The sequence below is a fragment of the Limulus polyphemus genome, unplaced genomic scaffold (assembly GCF_000517525.1).
Source record: "Limulus polyphemus unplaced genomic scaffold, Limulus_polyphemus-2.1.2 Scaffold5535, whole genome shotgun sequence".
NCBI lineage: Eukaryota > Metazoa > Arthropoda > Merostomata > Xiphosura > Limulidae > Limulus > Limulus polyphemus.
In genome coordinates, this window is record NW_013671145.1 from 51,652 (window position 1) to 61,795 (window position 10,144).

The 10,144-nt window shown below is 32.6% G+C and overlaps 1 protein-coding gene across 1 annotated transcript in view; it reads left to right on the forward strand.

The window, feature by feature from the left end:
- The window catches only part of LOC106472702 (ras-related protein Rab-11B), a 17,328-nt gene that overhangs the window by 1,450 nt on the left and 5,734 nt on the right, over positions 1–10,144 (forward strand). Inside the window, 2 exon segments of the mRNA NM_001314178.1 lie at positions 7,396–7,591; positions 8,681–8,874. Of these exon segments, the coding sequence (NP_001301107.1) occupies positions 7,396–7,591; positions 8,681–8,874 (390 nt within the window).

Here is a 10,144-nt window from a genome sequence, read left to right on the forward strand (position 1 = left end):
CATTGTTCAGGTATTTTATGTATGAGCACTAAATTAGTGTTAACTATTAGATTATTACTATAATTAGTGTAAATGTTAGATTAACATCTCTTCCTCATTATTAATATTATTATTATACATGGAATATGCCAAGGCCATGAGTAAATGTATCGTATGTTCTTGCATTCAGTGGTAAAGAGGTTCAATCTGTGGGGGGGATTTAATGGTAGTGAAGAGAGACTTGCACATCAGTGTCTCTGTTTAAGTAGGTTTACAGATATATGTACAATTGAAACTAAATCAGTATGGATTTAAACAGGGAATGTAATGTTTTATGAATTCACAAACTTTTTGAAATAGTTATATATTTAACTTCAGCATAAGTAACTCGATAAACGTGGTATACTTGGTAATATGCTATATAAAGGAGACTTTCTAGGAAGTTTGTATCTGTTGGGAGAGGAGAAAAGCTAATTAAACAGGTTAAGGGTTAGTTGGATGGTATAAAATAATTATAAATGTGACCAAATTGCAAGTGGGTGTGTCATGGTTCTGTACTATTTGTCATTTTTGTTAATGATTGATAAAGGATTAATTACTAAGTTTGGAGATTATATTAATTGGTATTTTAAATTGTACTAAAGATGCTGAAGTCTTGCAGAAGGATTTGAATTGTTTGAAAAGCTTGACTAATACGTGGCAGATACCTTTTACTCTTAATCAAAATATGGTTAGGCATATTGGTTATCAAAACATTGATTATTCTTATAGCCTTGCAGGTAGAATCTAGGTGAAGTTGACAAGGAAGAAATCTGGGCATAATTATTACAAAGTTTCTGAAGTTTCCCAGACAAACAGGATTTTTGGTTGTATACCTTAAAACATTGAGTATCTGTTGAAAGAAATAATGAAGTCATTCTGTAATGTGCTGGTTAGACATCATTTTGAATGGATGAGTTGTTGGAGAGGGTTCAGAGAGGGGCTACTACCACATTTGTAGAAGTTGTCTCGTGAGAATAGGTTGGAATCTCTTGACAACTTAGTATAGGTGACACGATTAAACTCTAAGATTGTTAGAGGTTTTGAATCCATAAATCCAGATGATTTAAAAACGTCTAGGCTGTCCCATGCACTACATTAAAACTACTGAAGAAAAACAAACTCAAAGCCAACCCTTACCATTTGTATTTTTATCTAGTTTCCTTTAAACTTGCTTACATTTACTGTTGCCAACACATGAAAGCAACTCATTCCAAAGACCAACTACCCTGTTAGAACAATAAAACTGTCTTAGTTCAAGATGATTCCTTCCCTGCCACAATTTATATTTATGCCCTTAGTCCTACCATTCTTACCATTAAGTATGAAAAAAGATGATTCATCACAACTATCAGTTTTCTTTACAATCTTAAACACCTCAATCAGATCCCCTCTAACTCTTAACCTCACCTCGTAGGACAACCTTTCCATCCCATGTATCATACTAGTAGCCCTTCTCTGATCCCTTTCCAACAATTTAATGCCCTTCCTAAGGTAAGAAGCCCAAGACTGAACACAATGCTCCAAATGTGGCCTAACCAGTGACATACACAATGAAATTATAAATTCTTTAGACTTGTATTTGTTATTTCTGTAGATATAATGAAAAATCCTATTTACCCTACCACTAGCAACAGCACACTGCTTCGATAGCTTAAGAGACTGATTACCACTACGTCAAGATCCTTTTCTTCAATAACATTAAGGTTATTCCCATCCAAGTGAAACTTACAATTCAAATTATGATAACCCACATCTATAATTAGTTCATCAGGCATAGGGTCAGTCAGCACCAAAAAAGGTGACCAAGGGTCATTGGTATCATTTAAAAGGTCTATATGTATAGAATACATTTTGCCCTGGTAACAGTTTCAAATCAGTAGTTTTTTCTAATTTAAACATGGATGAAGTGAGATGGTTTGTTTGAAAATTGAAGCAAATTTTAGCAAGAAAAAATTTGTGTAAATTTTTGAATAACACTCAAAATATTTGCAATGCACTTAATTGATATGAAAGAAGGCTTTTGTGTGATCATTAGAACAGTTTTGTTTAAAAATAGCATCGTGACTCAATGCAACTTGTTCATATTGAAAACGCTAAGATAATGGCCAAACGACTTTGTAAATCATGATCGTTGAGGAGGAATATAATGCATTTTTGGAGAGAGTATTGATTGAATTTTCATTAGATTTTTTAATTACTAAATGACAGGATGATAATTAAAGATATTTTTTTCTCAGAGTTATTATTTAGAACACACACACATAGTCGGTTTAAATTTCGTTCTAACGTGCATACTATATCGCATGTTTTTACTGTCACTATCCATGTTAACGTCTCGTAGTACCAATTTGAACAACATATAATTTAAGATACACCACAAAAGAAAATATCTAATAGTACATGGACTGACGTGATAAAATTTTCAAAACAAATACAAATATTTTGTTTTTATTTTATTTAAAATGTCAATTGTCATTTACAAAGTAAATTTTTTATCTTTAGCTTCATCAATCATGTCAAATATATCAAAATTTGAGTTCTTCATTGTCGCTTTTCTCACGCATCGGCTTTTATTCATCATCTTCTCTAGGCTGGTTGTCACAATTCTCCAGTCTTGTTCACCATCTTCTCCAGGCTGGTCGTCACAGTTCTCCAGTCTTGTTCACTATCTTCTCCAGGCTGGTTGTCACAATTCTCCAGTCTTGTTCACCATCTTCTCCAGGCTGGTTGTCACAATTCTCCAGTCCAATTCACTATCTTCTCCAGGCTGGTTGTCACAATTCTCCAGTCTAGTTCACCATCTTCTCCTGGCTGGTTGTCACAATTCTCCAGTCTAGTTCACCATCTTCTCCAGGCTGGTTGTCACAATTCTCCAGTCTAGTTTACCATCTTCTCCAGGCTGGTTGTCACAATTCTCCAGTCTTGTTCACCATCTTCTCCAGGCTGGTTGTCACAATTCTCCAGTCTAGTTCACCATCTTCTCCAGGCTGGTTGTCACAATTCTCCAGTCTTCTTCACCATGTTCTCCAGGCTGGTTGTCACAATTCTCCAGTCTAGTTCACCATCTTCTCCAGGCTGGTTGTCACAATTCTCCAGTCTTGTTCACCATCTTCTCCAGGCTGGTTGTCACAATTCTCCAGTCTTGTTCACCATCTTCTCCAGGCTGGTTGTCACAATTCTCCAGTCCTAGTTCACCATCTTCTCCAGGCTGGTTGTCACAATTCTCCAGTCTAGTTCACCATCTTCTCCAGGCTGGTTGTCACAATTCTCCAGTCTAGTTCACCATCTTCTCCAGGCTGGTTGTCACAATTCTCCAGTCTAGTTCACCATCTTCTCCAGGCTGGTTGTCACAATTCTCCAGTCTTATTCACCATCTTCTCCAGGCTGGTCGTCACAATTCTCCAGTCTAGTTCACCATCTTCTCCAGGCTGGTTGTCACAATGAAACTACAGACTTAGTACTTTGACATCACAAACATATAATTTGAACCGGTGCTGCATTCAACATACCACGTGACACAAAAATCGATGTTTAACTGTATTTATTTTTAAATTAAGAAATTAATTAAAGTATAATACTAAAATATGAATTATAATCTACAGTTTGATACCAAAGTTATAAACATAAATTCATGAAATAGCAGTTCAATAAAATTTTGAATGCGAGTCAACAAACGTGATGACGTGGCCTTTCACCCCCGTAACCCATCTGGAAAGGGTTAAAAGGAGTAACTCTAATATTATTTATTATACCTGTAGATACTGTTTACAGGTTGTAATTTTTCTTAACTAGAATTGTTACGTGTTTTACAGTGTATTTGATTCAGCTGTTTCATGATACATGCTATGTGCCTACACTGAAGGCATCTATATAATAAAAGCCACTCTCTGTTCGGTACACTCCTTTTGTTGGTAATGTTCAAAGTGGCTCAGTAGTTTGTCTCAAGCAGAAGTTTGTCTCAAATCCCAGTTAATTTGGGTTTTTTTATAACCTTTATTTAATTATTAACTCGTCATATTTAGAGCTAGGTATTACAACATTAGAAAAAACCAAAAAAAAATATGCCAGTTTAAATTAGGTATTTGAATTATTCGTTAGCATTCGATTATAAAGACTAGGTGTCAGAGTAGAGTCGGGATTTTGTTCGTCTTTTATACATGTTCAAAGTATTTATTTGCAGTAGTTTTTTTGCATAATCAGAAAAATATTAATACCATTATAGATTAAATCAGGGACCATATTACATATAAACACCAGTATCTGTTTATGTTAAACACACAACTTAAATATCTTTTTATCCAGTAGATGCACCATAATACATTATTATTGATGTTTTTCAACTTAGGTGAGAGATTTTTAATAATTTAGTCAAAAACTTTATAAGCATGTTTTATGAAAAGATATACCACCAAGGGGAATTCACCCACAAATTCTTTACCTTTGCCATCAAAATGAATAAATCACACGGTCAAACATTTGACCATGTAAGAATATTTCTTCGAAAACCAAATTTTTGCATGTTTCAGTCCATAAGGCTTTATCAAGAGACAGATTTGAACATAACACAAAAATGTACCCAAGTTAATATTCTAATTGGGAACCACTTATAGTAGGTGGCCAAACATTACTTATACATATATGGTTACAATAATATTATTCATTTTTAGAAAGCATGTTCATAAAACATTTATTTAACTTTCTTTTCAGAAGAACTATTAATCGGCATTTACTGTCGTGTGGTATGGCCAGGTGGTTAGGCTGCTCGACTTGCAATCTGTTGGTTGTGGGTTCATATCCCCATCCCACCAAACATGCTCACCCTTTCAGCCATGGGGGCATTACAGTGTAATGGTCAATCCAACCATTCGTTGGTAAAAGAGTAGCCCGAGCATTGTTGGTGGGTGGTGATGACTAGGTGCCATATCTCTAGTCTTAAACTGCTAAACTAGGGACGGCTAGTGCAGATAGCTCTCGTATAGCTTTGCACAAACACACTAAAATTATTGTCCCATGCCAGGCTTTCAGATAGTTGATGAATATTTCCCAAATAGTTAGTGATAAATTCTAATGTTTTGTTAGACTGTGCAGTAGATATATCCATTGTCTGTTAAACTAATGTTGTAAAATACTAGTGAAGGTTTTTAAAGTAACAAATTATTAAATTTAAAGCTTTTAGAGAAAAGTTTGTGTGTACTAATTTGAGTTAGAATATTATCGTACATATTAGTTATTCATTGACCAGTGATGTCACCTTTCTTGGTACCAATTGAAGTTAAACATGGTATGATATTGTGGATTTTTAGTTCAGACTATGGAACTGGTAAAAAAAAAGTTTATTAAAGACAATTCTGAATGCTTATCGAGAGTTTGGAACCGATATGATCTCATCTAATTGTAACCAAGTAGGTTCTTCTTCGTTTTGATTTAGTAATTACATTTCTTTTATTTGTTAGCATCAAAGAAAACTTGGAGGGATAAATTTTCAGCTTATATATGAATGTGCTGTTCAAAACACAGATTAGAAGTACCAGTGTTTACTTCATAGAAAGTCTTTGAAAGTTTTTAGCAAATATAGTTGGTTTATAAGATATTTGTATTGATACGTAGAAGGTGGCAGAAACTTTTAATGGAAGCAGATTAAGAAATAATACAAACTCTGTGAACCGTAAGATGTTACAACAATAAACTGAAAAATTACAACAGAAAATTGTTATGATAAACATAATGACGAATTGCATGCATTGGTTGCAAATTCTGTGACTGAGTGACTGTTGTACATCCATCATAACTATAGCTGGGTTATTAGTAGAATTTGATAATTGGGCACAATAATTGATTGTTGTCACGAGACGTGAATAGTTGGAATAATTAAAAGTAGTAATAATCTGAGACCATATTTTTGTAATTCGGGACACATTAAATTAAGCTGAACAATCTGGAAGTAATTGAAAATAATAATAAAAAATAATAATGGCATCATTTTGATTACTTGGACAGTTGGGATATTCAGAAGTGGTAATAGTCAGACACACTATTTTAGATTAATTGATTATTTTCATGACATTAATTAATTTAATCATAATTTCAATTAATCATTTATTTTACGATACTATTCAATGTAATAGATGCTTGTAGGCAATCAATTATATTGAGTTGATCACATAACCATGCTGGCTTGTTAATAGTTTATCACTGGTTCAATTACAAACTGTACTGTGAGAAGAAATTACTATTATTATAATAAAAAATTAGCAAGTAATAAAACTGACAACTTTGCTGAAATTCCCGTTTACTAGATAGACAGTTTGGTTTATGAACTGGAATTAAAATATGACCTGAGCGAAATACTTATAATAAATAAAAAACAGTTTAATTACTACAGATCGAAATTCTATTGTTTGTCTAGGCAAGTCACTATATTAACTGGAATTTATACACTTTCTTCACTATTATTTTCTCATGTAATTGATTAACAATTTTTTTTTTTTTCAGTATTTTAACATCTCACCATGACTGGCTATATTGTTTTATTGAGTTTAAAGTTTTGGTTAACAGTAATAACATCAATAATAAAATAACATGTTTCCTTATGTATAACCTTTTCAGCTTTTATTGGTAGAAATGAGTTGATTTACTGTATGTGACTAAAGTTTATCAGTTACAGAGACTTGAAAAGTGTGAATTTGGATATGAAGTTTAGACTACTGTCCTGATGTAATAACATCACAGTTAGACTACTGTCCTGATGTAATAACATCACAGTTTCTTAGCTTTTAGAAGTGGAAAACGTGCCAGGTGTTAGAAAGTATTGGTAATAAATAAGCCTTAAAAAAGCAACTTGAAAGTAATTTTTAGTTTGTGTCTCCTGGAACACATTATAAAGTAATTTTCTATGTCCCCAGTGTTAAAATCTTTGAACTTGCACATTAAAATGTGTTCATATTATTACTTATGGATTAGGCATGTTATTTTAACATACTATGAATGTTCTACGTGCAACATACTAGCATGTTGTCTAAAATAAAGACAACACTTGTTTGTTCTAACATATAGTGTAAATACCGAGTTCTTAAGAAACATTTTAGAAAAACTGTAAATATTTGTAAACAGATGATGTTTTAAGTTGATGGTATTTATGTGATGTTGCCTACTCTTATATACAGTTATATGTGACCTATTGTGCAACGAAGGTTGTTGTACATCTGGAAGGTTTTGTAGACTGTTCGTGTCTTAGTTCTGTTAATGATCCATTGTCAAAGCAGCAGCTGGTGACTAGAATTTCTGTAAAATATATGCTGTTTGTATATTCAGAATATAGTTTAGAAACTTAATGTTGAATTATTCTTTAAATGTACAACTAAATTTCTTTTACAGTTGTTTTGATCGGAGATTCGGGTGTTGGTAAAAGCAACCTCCTCTCCAGGTTCACAAGAAATGAATTTAATTTGGAAAGTAAGAGCACCATTGGTGTAGAGTTTGCCACACGAAGTATACAGGTTGATGGGAAAACAATTAAGGCCCAGATATGGGATACAGCTGGACAGGAAAGATACAGAGCTATCACTAGTGCGTAAGTGATGTTTTCAGCAATATTATGTAGTGTGTAACTACATACAATTAGTATGATTGGAGGTTAATCTTATATGAGAGGTATCAGGGGGTGTGAAGGTTGTTTGTGGAAAAATTGAAATTATATTAATAAAACTAAGAAAGTATAATTTATTTTGCATCTTGTATGTTCTTGAAACCATCGTGTGTACGATATATAAATATTGTAGCTGAATTTGTGTATTTTTATATGAGTACAGGGGTGGCCCTGAACCTCTTATAGGGTTTTTGGACTTAATAAATTTTCTTGTATCGGGTTCTGTATGGTTTTTTTAACCCTATGGCCATTGGCATTTTTTTACTGTGCATGTCACAAGGTTTCTAGTGAGTTACATTCAAAATTTAAACCACTTTTTGTTCATGTTATACCAATTAGTATAGCATAAAATTGTAGCTAATACTCCATATATTTTAATAGTATACAAGTTTTAAGTTCTTAATTTTATAAGGTAACATAAAAAAAATTCTAAATTTTTGCTACTATGACAAATGTGACATTTTTTTCTCTAGGCATCCCCTCTTCTCTAATTTATTCACCACCCCTCCAAGAAGTTTGAAATTTTATGTAAATTACTCATTATGATATTGGTATTGCTCAGGCAATGCATAATTTTAATAGCCTTCAATCTTGTTTGGTTACTTAGCCATAATATTTTGCCAACTATACTCACTAAACCTAATTAAACTTATTTGTGTGTTGTGCCATAGGTTCTGCATGTAATATATACCAGGGGAATCCCTAATTTTTTCCAATAGTCATATCTTGTGTAGCTCACATAGCAAAGTAAATATAACTACCACATGTCTTCATTAAGATAATATGCTTTCATAAAAGTTTTAAGATAAATCCTGGGGCTTTTCCAACATTCACTACTTTACTTCTGCAGCTGTATATTACTGTTTAGTGTAAACTTGAAAGAAAGAGGATCAACTGAGTTTTCTTGTACAAGAGGTTTCCATCCATATCAACCAAAAAAAAAAATCCAAGCAATGAACCATTTCATTTGTTATCACGTGTCTGTTAGTGAAGTAATTATATATACCGTTTCAGATATTATCGTGGTGCTGTTGGTGCTCTACTAGTGTATGATATAGCTAAACACCTAACCTATGAGAATGTGGAACGTTGGCTAAAAGAGCTACGAGACCATGCTGATCAAAACATTGTCATCATGCTAGTTGGAAATAAGAGTGATTTACGGCACTTAAGAGCTGTGCCAACTGATGAGGCTAGGGCTTTTGCAGGTAAGAGTAGTATCTTTTTTTTTAGTGTCTTTTATATATAAGGCAAAACATAATAGAATTTTAAAACATACTTAAAACTTTTATCCTTTTTAAAGGTGTTATTTTCCTGATTTAAAATTTCTGGGTATTGTTACTAGAAATATATATACAGAATATAATTTTCCAGCGTATAAGACAAATTTATTATATTCTAGAAATGAACTATTTTCAACTATTAGAGCACGGATAAAAGTCTTAATGTTGTGACATGTACATTTTAAATTACTAAAAACAAAACATAATCCAACTAGATCAACATGTAGGAGTAATTGAGCTGTACATTAACCCCATCAGGACCTCGGAGCATTTTTCAGGTGTTGGGTGCATATCAAGTTTTAAAATTTAAATAAAACTATTCATATTCTAACTATTACAACATTTGTTTCAATCAAAAATATTTCAGAATTTATATTATGTCATTTTCTAACATTTATATAGTGTAATTCACAAAGAAATATTATACTTCAAACTTTCAATTATGTAAAGTCTCCCAGGAGACTCACCTGTAGACAATTCACTTACTCATCTTTATTAGGAACTTTCTTCCCATCCCTAAGAATAGATATATATATATATGGAATCCGAGCGTATTTATACATTATTAGTTACAGAACATGTTTTTATATCGAGTGCAATGTAGAAAGCAAAATTACATGTGCTTTTACTTAATTATATTAATAAAATTATTAAGATATTATTAAAATTTGCAAGTATCAATTTATTTATGTTTTTGTTGTTTATTGAAAATTGATCGGTATGTTTATGTTTGTAAATTATCACGGCTGGCATGATGCAAGTGAACATAAATACCGTTGTGGTTTGTAATTGGATAGTTACAGGTTCCAGAAGACGCGTGTAGGGAAATAAGAGGTGGGTTGTTACAAACAATGCACATGCACAATATGGAAAAGGATTACAAGGCTGGCATGATGCAAGTGAACATAAATACCATTGTGGTTTGTAATTGGATGGTTACAGGTTCCAGAAGACGCGTGTAGGGAAATAAGAGGTGTGTTGTTACAAACAACGCACATGCACAATATGAAAAAGTCAATTTCTAGTTTACTTAACACTAAAGAATAAAACTACACAAATTATAAATGACAATGTGTAACACAGATTTTATATCTTATTCAACATTAAAGAATACAGTTTTGCATTTCTCAATTAGAAACATATCACGATGTAAAAAACCAGTTGCCTTCCCTCTAGTCATCAGTTCAGAATTAGG